Genomic DNA, 18,187 nt, shown 5'->3' with positions numbered 1-18,187 from the left:
AGCTAAACTGTCAACAATGGATGGGAGTACAGATGACACTATCAGTGCTGACTATTATTGGACACTGGCAATATTGACAGATGATACAAGCCACCACTTGAAAGCCCAGGAGAATTCAAAATAACACAGAATTGCAAAAGTGACGCCCTATGATCCATTGCGCCTGAGCGTCACAAAAGTGACGCTCCACAGTTAAGGGGTTAAAGTTCACTTCATCCAGTTTTGATTACTCATTGTATAAACTAAAATGTCAAAATATTACCAAATATATTTGTGTAGTTTATCGCTCCCCCAATGCTTCTTCGGAACCCAGTGTATTTGATTCCATATCCACACAGTTGAGTAACCTTAACCTTGTCCTTAGCACAGAAATTGTCATTTTGGGTGATTTTAACATACATAATGTTGAATGGTTATTGCATTCTGCCAGGACTGACGACGCTGGTCTAGACTGCGAGCTGTTTGCAGAAACGTTAATCTCACCCAGCTGGTAAAGCAACCAACCAGAATACCTGATAATCCTGACCATAATGCCCATCTCTTGGATTTACTCTTGACAAATAATCCAGATCAATACAGGATAGAGGTACTGTCACCACTTGGTTCCTCTGACCACAATCTCATCAATGCCTCATTAGTTAACCCTCCCACACCTCCACGTTCTGAACCTGATGGCACTTTGATAGGGCAAACTGGGATGAATTTAGAAATTATCTTGCTGACATTCCATGGCAGTCTTTCTTCTCTAGTGATCCCAATTCTAACCAGTCCCACAATTGCGACTTAATACTCGCTGGCATGGATTTATTCATACCAAGTCAACAGTTCACTAAAAGATCGAACTCTCCAAAATGGTTTGATGGCAACTGTGCCAGAGCAATGTCCTTAAAGTCATTAGCATATAACTCTTACTTAAAATAAAAAATCATCTGAATCACTCTCTCAATTTAAAATTGCAAGAAATCCTGTAAAAGCTGTAATAAATCTAGCTAAATCAAACTTTCTTCAAAAGCAAGCATCAAAACTACTTAACAACCCTAATGACAACAGAATATTCTGGTCAACTCTTAATTCTTTCAATAATAACCCTAACAAGCCATCTTCCATTTCCCCACTAAAATCTTTAGATGGCAACATTACAAATGGCCCACTTGGGAAAGTGGATATTTTTGCCAGTACATTTGTCAGAAACTCTGCCATAGACGATACCAGCCAGAGTGTCCCAGTACTAGAACTTGACCCTCGCGAAATAGCCCCATTTAAAATACAGACAAGATACGTAAAATCCATCCTAGACAATTTACCCTACCAACAAAGCTCCAGGCCCAGATGGAATTCCGCCAATTGTTTTGATTCAGACTATGCATACGTACTTCTTCATTCTCAAATTCATGGAAAGAAGCCAATATCCACCCAATTCCGAAGGAAGGAAGTTCGTCTGACCCCTCCAATTACAGACCAACAGCCATCACATCTTCTCTTGGTAAGGTATTTGAAACATTAATTAATAAGCACATTGTTAAACATCTTGAATCCAACAACTTAATTAGTGACAGACAATATGGTTTTTGCCACGAAAGATCCACCATTGACATACTCAATCTCCTAACTCATACCATCCATCAATCAATTGATCTACATGGAGAAACTCATGCAGTACCTCTTGATATTTCTAAAGCTTTCGACAGAGTATGGCACCTTTCCCTGCTGTCCAAACGCCCTTGCAATGGACTAACGTCTTTTGTTTCTTTGATTTCTTCATATCTTAGTGACAGGAAAATAAGAGTAAATGTAGATGATGTATATTCTAATTTTCACTCAATTAATGCCAATGTGCCACGGGGGTCAGTTCTGGAACCAACCCTATTCCTGGCTCATATTAATGATCTCTTATCTGTCACCCACAATCCCATCCACTCATATGCAGATGACTCAACACTACATAGTTCATTCACACTCAGACACCCATTTACAAAGTCTAATATCTCTACCTCTCAACTCAGTACAGCCATCACCATAAATCAAGGCCTATCTACGATCAGTGAATGGGGACAAAACAACCTTCTCTCTTTTATGCTAGTAAAACTAAGCATATACAATTTACTAATAAACAGATATTGCCAGATTAGTACATTACCTTCAGTGCTACTAATATTCCCATCCTCAAAACTATTGAAATTCTTGGCATCTCACTTAACAATGCCCTCAGCTGGACCTCTCACGTTAGATCACTTGTTAGAACCGCCTCAAAAAAACTTGGATTATTGTACAGTCCGTAACTTCTTCAAAGATGAGTAGTTGGCTATACTGTAATTTATAAGAGTCATGTGCGCTCTCAGCTTGAATATTGCTCACCCTTTTGGAATGGATGTGGAGAGGTTGCACTGAAACAACTAGAAAAAATTCAGAACAAAAGCTGTTAAAATTATTAACAACCCTGCCATTACAAATAAACTACCTCCCCTGCAAGTAAGAAGGAATGTAGCCTCCCTTGCATATTTTACAGATATTTTTATGGCAAATGCTCAGATGAAGTTGCATCCATGGTGCCACCTCTCCATGCCTTCCCTCGTGCTTCACGGGCATCTGGTAGCACTCATGACTGGAATGTCACTCAGCCACATTGCAGAACTTCTGCCTATCAGAATTCTTTCATTCCCTGAACCGCATCTCTCTGGAACTCACTTCCCCAGAGTTGTTTCCCTCCAAATCTTAACCCACAGCTGTTCAAGTCTAACTGTTACAGAGGACACCAGTAATCTGGTGTATGGATTATCTTTTTTTAATCATTTGTTTTTCCTTCCTCTGTTGTTTAAAAAAAAAAAAAAAAAAAAAAAAAAAAAAAAATAAACCACCAGGTGCCATAATTTAGTTATATGGATACCACCCAGCATAGTAAATGGTTTCCTAGTGTACAGGAAACCATTTGGCATGTCACTCAGTGCAGAGTCACCCACAAGCAGAAGGAAGAGGAAAGAATGAAGCAAAGAAAGACAGAGGAGGGAGTGTAAAGTCACCCATAGGCAGACGAAAAGGAAAGAATGAAGGAAAGAAAGGCAGAAGAGGAAGGGAGCAAGAGAGGAAAGGGCAGACACCCAAAGCAGCACTACATCGAGCCATCGCAAAACTGCGATGGGCCTACGATAGGAAGGGTAGGATGGTATTTCTACCCTATCACTATTCCAGGGTGTCCTATCTAGTGGTATCGTAAATCAGGGTTTGCCTGTATTTTGTTCTACAAGAAAGACACCTCAAAAGATCCTGCTAACTATCAACCCATTAGCTTTTTACCAGTAATTTACAAACTCTTCACTGAAGTCCTTACAAACAGATAAACAACAAAACTGGAAGAAAACCAACCTCATGAGCAGACAAGTTTCTGAAGAAGGTATTCAACTACCGATATCTACACACAATGAATCGGTTAACTGAGAAAACTACAGAATATAATAAAGTACTATACCTGGTCCTTGCTGATTATGAAGAGGCTTTCGATTCAGTGGTGCAGATAATACAAATTCATGGCAGGAACAAGGACTAAACAAGAACATTGTAAAACTGGTAGAAAACAATGAAGGACCCGCCACAGTTAAAATACATAAAGACTCAGGAAAAATTAAGACTGAGAACGACATGCATCAGGGAGATACGATTTCATCAAAATTATTTACAGCAAGCCAACAAAATATTTTCAGAAGGCTAGACTGGGAGAACAACTTTTTTTTTTTTTCCATTCATCATCCAATCCTACATTGCCCTCTGAGGGGCATACGAGCCCGGGCCTGGGCAAATTGGTCCTGACATTTAAGATGAAAGTGACCAGCCTCACTCATCCCTGAGTGGCATTATATGAGCAATAAACCCCAACCACCCCCTGGATATAAACCTTCGCTGGTTCAATCCGACTGAAGCGCCGAAATTACCCACTAAACCACCAGGGGCCAAAATTTGGTTATGTGGTTACCACCCAGCATAGTAAATGGTTTCCTGGTATACGGGAAACCATTTGGTTTGTCACTAAGTGTAGAGTCACCCACAAGCAGAAGGAAGTGGAAACAAAGAAGCAATGAAAGACAGAAGAAGATTGACTGAAAGAAGGATAGAGGAGAGGAAAGGGCAGACACCCGAGAGCAGCACTACATTGAGTGAGTGGATGGTAAGCGTCCCCACCTACCACATAAGAGTAAACATACATGGAGAAAACTTAACCATTTACGATTTGCAGATGACAATGTCCTAATCTCAGAAACAGCAGACATTGAAAGAAATAATTATCTATCTATCTACTGCCAGACGCCTTAATCCCGTACTGGGCGGCAACAAACAAATCGCCTCCACATTGCCCAGTCCCCAGCCATTTCGCTGCCCTACTCCCAACTCACATCCCTTTCTCTCATATACCTCTCCACTCCATCCCTCCATCTCATCCTCGGCCTCCCCCTCCCTTTCCCCCCTTTCCACCAAACTCACATACATTCTCTTTGTCAGTCTCTCATCCTGCATCCTCTCCACATGGCCAAACCACCTCAGTGTGCACCTCCTAACACTTCCTATCACATCCATATCCACACCACAACACTCCTTTATATCCTCATTTGTCAGCCTGTCTCTCCCTGTGACTCCACAGACTCCTCTTAAATAACTCATTTCCACTGCTCTCACTCTTGCCTTGTGTCCTTCCAACAACGTCCAAGCTTAACTTCCATACGTCAGAGTTGGTATCACAATACCGTCATGTAATAACTTTTTCACTTCCATGCTCACTTCTCTGTTTCTTATCACTGCTTTCAAGGAACCAGCAACCTTTCTTCCTTGTTGTACCCTGTCAAGCACTTCACCCTCCAAATTTCCATCCTTACTCAACACTCTCCTCAAGTACTTAAACGTATCACATTTTCCATTTCCTCACCATCCAACCTCACTGTACATTCAATGACTTCACCTCTCTCAAAGACCATCACTTTACTCCTCCCTACATTCAGCTTTAGATTCTGTTTCTTACATATTCTCCCAAACTCATCCACCAAGCCTTGCAGTTCCCCTTCGTCTTCGCTTAACAACACAGTATCATCTGCAAACAACAGTACAGGGAGAAATATTAAATAAACTAAACAGAGAAAGTCTGAAAGTAGGGCCAATGATGTATTGGAATAACACTAGTCTTTAATCCAAATACACCAATGGGCACTACCAAAATAAGCAGAGAAATTCTTGAAGAAGTCAGGGAGTACAATTACTTGAGGCAAATACTAAACCTGACTAAAGACCATGACAACAAAATAAAAACACATTAAAATTGGAAGAAAAGTTTCGGTAAACATAGCGACATCACAAAAAGTAGCTTGACAGGATGTATGAATCGAAAAGAGTATAACGAATGAATAATGGTATAGAGGGAACTGTGATTGTGTTGTAAGAAGCCTGATTGATTACATGCTAGAAGAGGGGTCAATGCTGGGAATGGTTGCTGATACGAGGACCATGAGAGGACAATGTAGAGGTCTGTCAGATCATATCATTCTGATATGCAAGATCAAACTGCTGTGGGGAGTGAGGTGGACCAGGAGAGAGAGGAGTAGTCAGGGAGAAAAACTGAAAGTCAAAAAGCTGAGGATCAGAGAAATGGCAGATGATTACAGGGGCAATGTAGGAGAGGAGTTGGAATCAGTGAATTGGAACAAAATGGACTTGGACAGCCTGTGAAATACATATAGGGATTGCTTAGTTAGGAATACTAAAGCAGCGTGTGGTTTGGCAAGAATAACAACAAAAAAGAAAGGTACGGCATGGTGGGATGAAGAAGTTAAGAGAGCAGTGGAGGAATAGAGGAAGAAGTGGCTCAAGTGGTTCAGGACTGGGGCTCAACTGAAATATGAACTGAATGTACTGAGAGCATGAAACATGCAGAGGAAAAAGAAGGAAGTAAATGATGATCTAGAAAGAAAAATGAATGTAAGCTACTCAGAAAATAGGAAGTTATTTCAGAAAGTGGTGCAGAAATGTAAAAGTGACAGTGGAAATAAATGTGAAAGTATGAAGCATGTAAGTGGTAGATTATTAGCCCATGGAGATGAAGTAAGGACCTGATGGAAAATATATTTTGAAAGCCTGATGAATGGGAACAGAGAAAGCTGAGCTGCTGTAAACATTACTGACTTTGGGGGAGTACAGAGAGTACCAGGAAACGTGACACTTCCACAGGTGTAGAATGCTGTGAAGCGGCTTAAAAATGGGAAAGCAGATATGGATGATGAAGCGAATGCACAGATAATTAAGTGTAGTGGAGAGTGCAGAATGAAGTGCTTGTTGGAGATATTTAAGAAGGCATGGATGAGTTTGGCCATGAGGAGAGGATGGAGGATGAGAGACTGACGAGGAGAATGTATGTGAGTGAGGTGGAGGGGGGGAGAGGGAGAGGGAGGCTGAGGATGAGATGGAAGGATGGAGTGGAGAGGTATATGAGAGAGGGGGGTGTGAGTTGGGAGCAGGGCAGTGAAATGGCGGGAGACAAGGCGATGTGGAGGCGATTTGTTTGTGGCCACCCCGTACGGGATTGAGGCGTCTGGCAATAGATAGATAGATAGATAGATGGATGAGTGAAACTACCTGCAGAGTGGAAAAAGGTCACGATTGTACCCCTGTACAAAAATAAAGGGGAGCAAAGTGAATGCAAGAATTATCGTGACATAAGTTTATTGAGTGTTGTAAGCAAGATATATGAAAGAATTATTATAGAGAAAGTAAGAGAGATTTTAAAAGTCCTAGTGAGTGATGATAAGGGTGGCTTTAGGAGTGGCAGTGGATATGTGGATCGTAGTAAGACAGATTGTGGAGAAGGCATGTGAGAAGAACTATAAGGCATTCATGGCATTCATGGATCTGGAAAAAGCATATGACAAAGGAGACTGGGAAGGATTGTAGAAGGTTTTGCACATGTACGGTGTAGATGGTAAGCTGCTAGGTGCCGTCAAGTTTTTATGATGGTAGTGAGGCATGTGTAAATGGGCATCTATGTGAATGGCTGACAATTGGTGTGACTGTGCGACAAGGCTGTGTGATATCCCTATGGTTGTTCAATATATACTGTTTATGGATCGGATGATGAGAGAAGAAAAAACATGAGTAATGGAAATAGGGATGGCACTGGAAATGAATGGTGATGGACAGAATATCTCAAATTTGCTGTGGCTGTGCGACAAGGATCTGATATCCCTATGGTTGTTCAATATATACTGTTTATGGATCAAATGATGAGAGAAGGAAAAACATGAGTAATGGAAAGAAGGATGGCACTGGAAATGAATGGTGATGGACAGAATATCTCAAATTTGCTGTGGCTGTGTGACAAGGCTGTGTGATATCCCTACGGTTGTTCAATATATACTGTTTATGGATCGGATAATGAGAGAAGGAAACACATGAGTAATGGAAAGAGGGATGGCACTGGAAATGAATGGTGATGGACAGAATATCTCAAATTTGCTGTATGCTGATGATGCAGTACTACTTGCAAATACTGGACAAGAACTTGGCAGACTTGTTCAGAGTTTTGCTGATGTTTGTGAATGTCGTGCCTTGAGAGTAAATGTAGAGAAGAGTAAAGTGATGGTAATCAAGAGAAAAGGTGACTCCAAGTGTGATGTTACAGTGATGGGAGAAAGACTGGAATTGGTGAGAGTTCAAATACCCAGGTATGATGAAAGAAAAGAGATGAAAATGTGCAAATGAAATAGAAAGTAGAGTGACAAAAGGAAGGAAAGTAGCTAGTGCTATAAACGCCTTGATAAGAAACACAGGCTTGAGCGCTGCAACTGTACGAACCTTACATGAAGGAGTGTTCGTGCCAACTTTAACATACAGATGTGAGACCATTGTGTGGCATGAAAATGAAAAGTCAAGAGTGAGAGCAGTTGAGATGAGTCTGCTGAGGAATGTATGTGGATTACAGAGAGTGGATGGGATATGAAATAATGTGATTCGTGAAAGATGCGGTGTGAGAAGTCTGTGAACACAAGAATCAAAGAGAGTGTACTGACATGGTATGGTCATGTGGAGAGAATGGATAACAAAAGAGTGGTGAAAAAGGTATATCTGAGCAAATCTGAAGGAGGGAGCAGGCAAGGTGGGCCAAGGAGAAGGTGGATGGGTGTGTGAGGAATAGAGGTATGGACGTCGGTGAGGCTAGGGGACTGACAAGAGATCGAGCTGGTTGAATGAATGTTGTGAGAAGAAGTGCATGTTCAGAGATTTGGCACGCCTTTCTTAACGTGACGGCATCCAGATAGACTATCGGGTATGTTTATGTGAAGCTATAGAACGTGGTGAAAGTTTTTGGCGTATCAATACAGCCATGATTCCGGGGGCTTGAATGTAAATATATACATACTGTATATTGCCAAACGCCTCAGTCCCGTAAGGGGTGGCCACAAACAAATCACCTCCATCTCGTCCTGTCCAATGTCACTTCACTGTCCTGCTCCCAGCTCACGCCCCCTTCTCATATACACTCCTCCATTCCATCTCTCCATTTCCTCCTCGGCATCCCCCTCCCTCTCCCCCCCTCCACCTCACCCGCATACACTCTCCTCGTTGGTCTCTTGCTCTCCATCCTCTCCACAAGGCCAAAACACCTCAGTGTATTTCTCTTAATGCTTTCTATCACATCCACATCCACACCACAACTCTCCTTCACTTCCTTATTAGTCAGTCTTTCTCTCCACATAACTCCAAATGCTCCTTTCAAATAACTCATTTCCACAGCTCTAACTCTTGACTTGTGTCCTTCCAACAAGGTCCAAGCTTCACTTCCATACTTTAAGGTTGGTATCTCAATACTGTCATGCAGTGATTTTTTTACTTCCATGTTCACTTCGCTGTTCCCTATCACTGCTTTCAAAGAAACGGTGACCTTTCTCCCCTGATGTACCTTTTCAAGCACTTCACATCTAAACTTCCATCCTTACTCATCAAACTACCCAAGTACAGTCAAGTCACCTATGACGCGTGCTTCTATGCCACGGTTTTCTATGACAAGGCAAGATGCCAGACCCCAAAAAACAAACCATGCGCATAAACTATACCTATGGCGCGGGTATGGCAAGGTTTGGAACACTTGGGCAAATTCCTCCGGCAGCGTGCTCCCATTTGTAAACAAAGAAGATGGCCACCACTTCGGCTCCATACTACAAGTGCTCCAACTGTCGACTTTTTTTCTCTCTTATGAGGAGGTTAAACTTCACCAAATTCACTCTGTTAAGTACTGAAACATTAAAGATTCTTTGGGTATTGTGACTAGTTTATAGGTTTGTTTGTAAAACCGCTATGAATGAGTTGGTGATGATGCACCTATCTCTGAGCTAAGACGAAGTATAATACCTCCCATCATCATCATCATGTATACATGAATGATTATTAATATGTTAAATGTGTGTTTTGTTGACACCTGAGCATACAAACTTTATCAAATAAAATTCTTCAATTAGTGCTTGACCAAGCAGCCCTTGCCATCTTTAATGTTATGTCGGTCAGCTGATCTGTGTCTACTTGGCTGAGCTTTTTTTCGTTTGATCTGTGGCATGTGGTATTGCCCAAGTAGACACAAGGTTGATCACCCTCCCATTTTTTGTGCCTATTGTTACAAGTAATATAGGCATTGACTCACTGCTTGAGTGTATGCGTGTTTAAAGTGGGGAAAAATGGGAAAAAGTGGGGTGAAAAGGGGGACTTTGGGTGAACGCCGAGAACCAAATTCCATTTTTCCCATAGGTTTAGTTATTTGTAAGGCAAGGTTTTCAATGGCATGGGCGTGGTCCAGCACCAATCAGCAGTGCCTTAGGTGACTTGACACACTCATATTTTTCATTTCCACCTCATCCAGCTTCACTATGCATTCAGTAGCTTTATTTCTCACGAAGACCATAACTTTACTCTTCCCTACATTCACCTTTAGATTCTGTATCTTACACATTCTCCCAAACTCATCCACCAAGCCTTGCAGCTCCCCTTCGTCTTCCCTTAACAACACAGTATCTACTGCAAACAACAGTACAAGGAGTTTCCAAAGACTGCCATTTCTCATTAGGGTCGCTCCAGCATCCACTGCCCTACCTGGCACCTCTTTTATAACCCAATCCATATACACACAGAACAACCATGGGGACATGACATACCCCTGTTTCAATCCAAACTTCTGACAGAAAAATTCACTTAGTTCACTATCCACACACACTGCAGCCTTATCCCCTCATACATAATCTTCATGTCATTCCTCAACTTCTCATTTACTCCATGTATTCTTAATACTTTCCACATTCCTTGTCTATCCACCCTGTCATATGCTTTCTCCAAATCCATGAAGGCCACATACAACTTCTTTCCTTTCTCTAGAAACTTTTCCACTTAAGAGCTATGAATGAATATCTGACCTACACAGCTTCTTCCCTTCCTAATACCTCCCTGTTCTTCTCCAACTAATTCCTCTGTTATTTCCCTAACTCTGTCAATAAGTATCCTACCATATACTTTTCTTATTACACTAAGAAAACAAATGCCCCTACGATTACCATACACTTCCTTTTCCCCTTTTCCTTTGTACAGTACCCTCGTGTCCAGCACGGTAATATTGTCATGCATGGGTCTCGTGTTGGTCCAAAAACATGTTGGACTAACAATAGGGCTTATGGGGAAAAATGAATTATGTCTGCAACCCTATGAAAAGTCACCCTAAGTACCTACCATATACCTATACATATATTGATACTACTGTAATTATAATAAATGGTACTGTGCTATGAATGATAACTAACCTTTTAGGATAGTGTTGGTGGGCTTGCTAGGAATGGAAGGTGGTATCCAAGGCTGTAGGTAGTCCTACTGGGTCCCCAGAGGATGGCTGCTGGCGTCCATAGCAGGTAATGGCTGTTGCTCCTCCTCAACCTCTCTCATAAATCCTTCGAAATCACACTCAGAATCACTGTCTTCGTCCACAGCCATGGAAGGTCCTACTTCTGCCTGTCCTAGCACTCTGTAATCCTCGGCAAAGTGCATGCTTCTCCCACTGTTGCCAGAGCCCCGTCTCGTGACTGTGGAAAGTGATCGCTGTCGCTGACTCGGTAGAGAATAAGGAGAAGCAACTTTGTTTATAAACTGGTACGCACGCCAATGAGAAGGGTTTCAAAATGATTGTTATTTATTCTAAAATATTAATATGTATTCAGTGTCAGGCTAAATGTTCAATGCTGTAGTACGATACATTCTCTGTCGAGTCGCCTGGGTTTTGGTCACACTGTTTTGCCCGTCGTATCCTCGGCAGGAATCCATCCAGATGAATTCCAAATGCCTGTGGTATCGTCAGCAATTTTACCACGTTACCGTTCTGATTTACCATCGTATCCTCGGCAAACCTGGTATGAAGTGCCGTGTGATAGCCTTCGGCTGCCAGGATCTTGTCTTAGTTTTTTATTATGATCCTCATGTTGGCTTCATTCATGTCGTAGGCCTTGGCAATGTCAACTTTCCTCTCCCCTTTCTTCTTCCTCTTGATGCTTTCTAGCTTGGTGGCCTGAGGGAGGTGCCGACGCTTCTTGGGGTTCCTAGAAGGCTTCCTAGGCATCGTGAGCAGGGTAAAATGCAGTAACAAGGGCAGAAAATGCAGCAAGAAAAAAGCACCTTCCAATGCAATTATGCGACTGAGTGGCGCTGTGGCGGGAGAAATTTAAATAAAACATCACGTGACACCAGAAGCGTTTTTAATTGGGCGGCATCACGATCACGTCACGATAGCAGGCAGGGAAGGCTACTTGATCAGAAGTTTTCATTGGTTATCATCATCATGGGAATGTCCAGCATGACCGTGTTGGACCGGGGGTGATCGTGCTAGAGTGAACTCTGCGGATTTCGCCCACTTCTCGGGGCTCTGTGCGTGTTATGCTAACACACTCGTGTTGCAGTAATTAAATCGTATTAAATAATACTAATTAATTGCTCTCCTTGCTGGACCCGAATCGTGCTGGACTAACGCGAGTTGGACGCGAGGGTACTGTACACGGGAATAATCATACCTGATATCCAATTCTCCAGGACTCTGCCTTCCTCCCAGGCCAAACTGCAGATCTTCCATATCCATTCTACTACTATCTCTCCCCCATGTTTCAGCATTTCACAACACACTCCTCCAGTTCCTAAGGCTTTCCCCATTCTGATTTTTTTCATTACCTCCACAATTTCCATCCTACTGATTTTTTCCTCTCTTCTCACCTCCCTCCTTCCCCCAGCCATTCCCCAGCCACTTATACTCACTTTGCTTTCATTCACTATCTTCAACAATTCCTTAAAGCGTTCTCTCTATCTGCTCACTTTTTCTCCCCTCTCCATTTGCAATCTGTTTTATCTTTCACTCCCCGGCTTTCTTCTTTATCACCCTGTCTAACTCTCTTTACCTCTTTCCTGAACACTTTCTTACATTCCCTCCACTTTACACTTAAATTCCTCATCCACTCTCTTCTTACTCTCTCTTATTAATCTTTTCACCTCTCACTTACTCTCTACATATAAATCTCTCTCTTCTGTTTCTCAACTTCCTCCACGCAACTATTTCTCATCCACTCACTATGTGCTTTCTTCTTTAGCACCACAGCCTGTCTCACCTCTTCATTCCACCGTGTTGTTCCTTGAACCCCCTTTCCTCTTCTCTTCACACCACACACGACTTCACGTGCTGCACAGATTTTGTCTGCAAATATCTTGTACACACCTTTCACGTCTCCCATCTGTTCCAAATCATATTCACCAAATCACTCCTCCACTTCTTCTCTCTTATATTGTCTTTTTTTTATGTCCTCTTGCAACCTTTCTACCCTCCTTGTATGTACTACTTTCACCTGTCCTTCCCTTCTCCTACTCCTTCATTTCATTTGAACCTGGACTTTCTCCTCCACCATGTGGTGGCCGGAAAGTCCACTCCTCCAACCTCTGACTGCTCTTGCATCCATATCTCATTCAATCATCCAAACACACATAATCAACCATCGCCTTCCATGCAATCAGTTCACCACCTACCCTTCTCATCACTCGCCATGTATACCTGTGGATCATTTTCTGTCAAAAGAGGGTATTGGCTGTCACCAACCCCCTCCCTGCCATTCTCATCCACTTCTGCAGGCACACCCCACTCTCCAGCTACTCCATCCACCTTCACATTCCCTATTTGTCCATTCATACCTCCAATCAAAAACACTCTCTCATTCCTGTCAAACATTTCCATGCATGCTTCCACATTTGTCCAGAACTCTTCTTTCTCTCTACTTGTACGATCTTGTGATGGAGTATACACAAACACAATTGCCCACATTTGTAGTTCAGCTTTCAATCTTACCCACACAATCCTAGAGCCAACAGATCCATACTCTCTTATATTCTCCTTCAATTCATTGCACACAATAATAGAAACTCCTCCTTTTGTCCTCTCATTCTCACCTACTCCAGTGCATACACCCCATCCATACTCCCATTCTCTCACAGTCACCTCTCCATTTTGTCTGTTACTCCATATACATCCACGTTTGCATCCTCAAGCACATGGACAATCTCTCTCTCCTTCACCTCATGACCTTTGGTTCCTTCTTCCTCGCATAAAAAAAAAAAAAAAAAAAAAAAAAAAAAAAAATTGCACCCCTTACATTCCTGACCTAATTAACATTCTGTCTCTCTATCTATTGCCAAACATCTTAATCCTGTTGGGATGGCCACAAACAAATCGCCCCCATGTCACCCTGTCCTCCGCCATTTCACTGCCCTCCTCCCAGCTCACACCCCCCTCTCTCATATACCTCTCCACTCCATCCCTCCATCTCATCCTCAGCCTCCCCCCCTCTCTCTCCCCTTGCACATCACTCACATACACTCTCCTCATCAATCTCTCACTCTCCATCCTCTCCACATGGCCAAACCACCTCAGCATGTTTCTACTAACGCTTCCTATCACATCCACATCCACACGACAACGCTCCTTCACATCCTCATTTGTCAGTCAGTCTCACCATGTAACTCCACAGGCTCCTCTCAAATAACTCGTTTCCACTGCTCTCACTCTTGATTTCTGTCTCTTCAACAAGGTCCAAGCTTCACTTCCATATGTCAGAGTTGGTATCACAATACTGTCATGTAGTAACTTTTTCACTTCCATGCTCACTTCCCTGTTTCTTATCACTGCTTTCAAGAAGCCAGCAACCTTTCTTCCTTGCTGTACCCTTTCAAGCACTTCACTCTCCTAAGTTCGATCCTTACTCATCACACTACCCAAATATTCAAATGCACTCACACTTTCTATTTCCTCCTCATCCAATTTCACTGTACATTCACTGACTTACTTCTCTCGAAGATTATTACTTTACACTTCCCTCCATTCACCTTTAGATTCCGTTTCTTACATACTCTCCCAAACTCACCCACCAAGCCTTGCAGCTCCCCTTTGTCTTCACTTAACAAAACAGTATCATCCGCAAACAAAAATACAGGGAGTTTCCAAACACTGCCCTCTCTCCTTCGGGCCATTCCAACATCGACTGCCCTACCTTGAGTCTCATTTATAACCCCATCCACATACAGATTGAACAACCATGGAAACATGACACATCCCTGTTTCAATCCAACCTTCAAGTAGAAAAATTCATTCAGTTCATTATCCACATGTACTGCAGCCTTTGCACCCTCATACATACTCTTCACAGCATTCAACAACTTCCCATCTACATCATATATTCTTAATCCTTTCCACAATCCTTGTCATTCCACCCTGTTGTATGCTTTCTCCAAATCCATGAAGGCCACATATAACTTCTTTCCCTTCTCTAGAAACTTATCCGCTAAAGATCTAAGAAGATAAAAATGGTAGATTACTAGTGGAGAAGGGAGAAAAAGTCAGTAGATGGAGAGAACACTTTAAGGAATTGTTGATCATAAAGAATGAAAGTAATGGAAATATAAGTGACTGGGGAATGGCTGGGAGAAGGAGGGATGTGAGGAGACAGGAAGAAATCAGTAGGATGGAAGTTGTGGAAGCAATGAAGAAAGTCAAAATGGGGAAAGCCCCAGGAATTAATGGAGTGTGTGGTGAAATGCTGAAGCATGGGGGAGAGATAGTAGCAGAATGGATGTGGAAGATGTGGAGACTGGCCTGGGAGGAAGGTAGAGTCCCGAAGGATTGGAAGTCAGGTATAATTATTCCCTTGTACAAAGGAAAAGGGGAAAAAGAAGTGTATGTAATCATAGGGGCATTTGTCTTCTTAGTGTAATAGGAAAAGTATATGGTGGGATATTTACTGACAGAGTTAGGGAAATAACAGAGGAGTTAGTTGGAGAAGAACAGGGAGGTTTTAGGAAGGGAAGAGGCTGTGTAGATCAGATATTCATTCTTAGATCTTTAGTGGAGTTTAGTGGAAAAGTTTCTAATTAACATTATTTCCTACACTGCCCCATGAGAAGCGCAGAAGCCCAGGGCTAGGCAAGTTGGTCCTGACGTTTAAGATGAGAGTGAGCGGCCTCACTAATCCCTGAGTGGCATTACGTGAGGAATAACCCCAACCACCCCTTGGATATAAACCCTTCACTGGCTCAATCCAATTGGAGTGCCACAATTACCCACTAAATCAGCAGGTGCCATAATTTGGTTATATGGTTACCACCCAGCGTAGTACAGTAAATGGTTTCCCGGTGTACAGGAAACCATTTGGCTTGTTACTCTGTGTAGAGTAACCCACAGACAGAAGGAACAGGAAAGAATGAAGGAAAGAAAGACAAAAGAGGGAGCGTAAAGTCACCCATGGGCAGAAGGACAAGGAAGGAATGAAGTCAAGAAAGACAGAAAAGAAAAGAAGGAATAGAGGGAGGAGAGGAAAGGGCAGATATCCGAGAGCAGCACTACATCGAGTGAGTGTATTGTGAGTGCCCCCACCTACCACAAAGATCTTTAGTGGCGTTTTGTGGAAAAGTTTCTAATTAACATTAACTCCCATTTTATTGCTTGATTTGGTTACTGAGGTGTTTCATCACTGCAGGAGTTTGGTGGACCAATTAACCCCAATCAAGGAGGTTTGACTACGCTGCATTGAAAAAAAAATGGCGTTTATGCTTGACACCACCAATGACACGTGCATCATTCCAAAAAACCATAGCTAGGATTAAATTTAAGTAAAATGAGACAGGAATTAGACTAAATACAGGGATCACCACCAAGACATGATGTGTAAGTAATTGAAGTGATCGCACACTACAGTCAACACTATGTGTGGCCTACCGATTAACTAGTCTGGCAGGCACAAGAATTTCAAGTGTCCCCTTGTAATTCTGTCCAGATTAAAAGAGGTGTCAGACCATCCCAGATCACTGGTGCTACTCCAGTATTTGTATTGTTATTAACTCCATCTCTTTCAATATCTCTTTATTCCACTTGTGTTTAATGTTACTGTATATGCTGTAATGTGCGATATGCGACAGTGTTCTTCTCATTGTTTTGGTGAGGATAGATTGGAACTGCACATCACTGCCTCCATCCTTTCCCACGTGAGGCTGCTTCCTTGATCACATGAACACCTGGTGCCATTACTGCTGCAACTCACATTTTGTTTTTATCCTTTCCTTACACCTCATTAATTATGAATGGCAAAATTTCATTGTAAAGACTAATACATAAAAGTTTACCTTGAATCTGTTCCTAACTTTTATAATGTTGTAAATCCGAATCATCACAAACAGAGCCATTGTAATGAGAGAAAGAGAGAGAGAGAGAGAGATGGGGGGAGGGGTAGACTAACCTGTATATGATGCAGTGGAGAAATGTGGGGAAGTCTGTGGAGTAGTTGGTGAGGGTTGTGGAGAGGACAGGGATGTTTGGCTACGCATGGGAGGTCGCACACTAGTTGATGGAATCACCGATGATGTGGAATTGGAAGACCTCCTTCTCTTTTTACTCCGCTTACCGTATCTTGATAATATGGGCATCTTATTTTTTTTCCGAGATCTCTTGGGTTTCGTTACTTCCTCAGATGTTTTAACTACATTCTCCTAAAAAAATATATATATATATATATATATATATATATCTATATTACTACTATCAGTTATGGAACACATTTTAAAATTTTCTAAACTAAAATTAAAGCATACAGTTTCATTCTTTGATCTGTTATTTTAACACTGAAATGCCAATATTAAACTAAAGCACTGTACTCAGTTTGTGTTTGATTTTCAATGGGGAACTTGTGAAAATCATCTGCCACCAGATGTCTCTCACTATTTAACAGCATCTCCTTCCTGAGTACATGTTCAATTACCGTGATTTTTCTCGATTGATGTGAGAACCTATGTGGCAGAATACTACCATACACTAACGAGGTATTGAAAAGCTTCGTAACAATAATATAATAGAGGAGACTGCATTGCTCTTGTTGTTTTACTTCCCCGAAAACAAAGCCCGAATTTTGAAAACCTGGCACTTATATAATTCTTTTTGTCATTATTAATGAAGCTGTTACAAAGCTGTATCCAGGAAACCATTTACTACACTGGGTGGTAACCATAAAACCGGGGTGTTTGGCCAGATTAAGTGTCCCCCAGATACCCCTATCTAAAATCAACAAATTATGGCATACATTTTGGAAAGCCTCGGAGAGCCCAATACCTGCCCAGGACACAAAACAAATGGACTGAATTGCATGGCCATGTGGAATGTGAGAGGTGTGAATGAGAAAAGTAAGAGGGTGGAAGCGGTGAATGTGTCCAAGAGTGCGAGATATGCCGTGATGGCATTCTGTGAAACTATGATGAAAGGGTGTGAAATCGAGGAGTGTGGGAGAGTGTAAAGTGTGTAAGGCCAGGCATGAATAGGCAAGGAAGATGCAAGGAAGAAGTTGCTTTTTTGATGAATGAAGTGTGGAAGAGTGGAATGAGAGATTACAAATGTGTCAGCTCGAGATGTATGTATGTCACGTTCAAGTGATTGTAAGGTATGCACCATGTGATGGCAGGAGTGAGACAGAGAAAGACAGGTTTCGGGACGAGCTTAATAAAGTACAGTAGTATGGGAAATACCCAGGAGTTATAAGTGACTGTAATGGGTGATATGAATGGTAGAGTAGGCACTGGTCCTGTGAGTGATACAATGGATAATAATGGAGCACCAGGAGAGAATGAA

At 42.1% G+C, this 18,187-nt stretch overlaps 1 protein-coding gene across 1 annotated transcript in view; it reads right to left on the bottom strand.

Annotated features, from left to right (window-relative positions):
* LOC145419206 (uncharacterized) overlaps positions 1-18,187 on the bottom strand; it is a 289,310-nt gene that overhangs the window by 68,948 nt on the left and 202,175 nt on the right. The window contains exon 9 of the mRNA XM_080287441.1: positions 16,809-17,058. Coding sequence (XP_080143567.1) covers positions 16,809-17,058 — 250 coding nt within the window. The remainder of the gene's footprint in view (positions 1-16,808; positions 17,059-18,187) is intronic.

Source organism: Coenobita brevimanus, chromosome 14 (genome assembly GCF_032717465.1).
Source record: "Coenobita brevimanus isolate Jiangsu-jjx chromosome 14, ASM3271746v2, whole genome shotgun sequence".
Taxonomy (NCBI): domain Eukaryota; kingdom Metazoa; phylum Arthropoda; class Malacostraca; order Decapoda; family Coenobitidae; genus Coenobita; species Coenobita brevimanus.
Note: the sequence above shows the minus strand (reverse complement) of the source record. Positions and strands in the feature narration are given on the sequence as shown.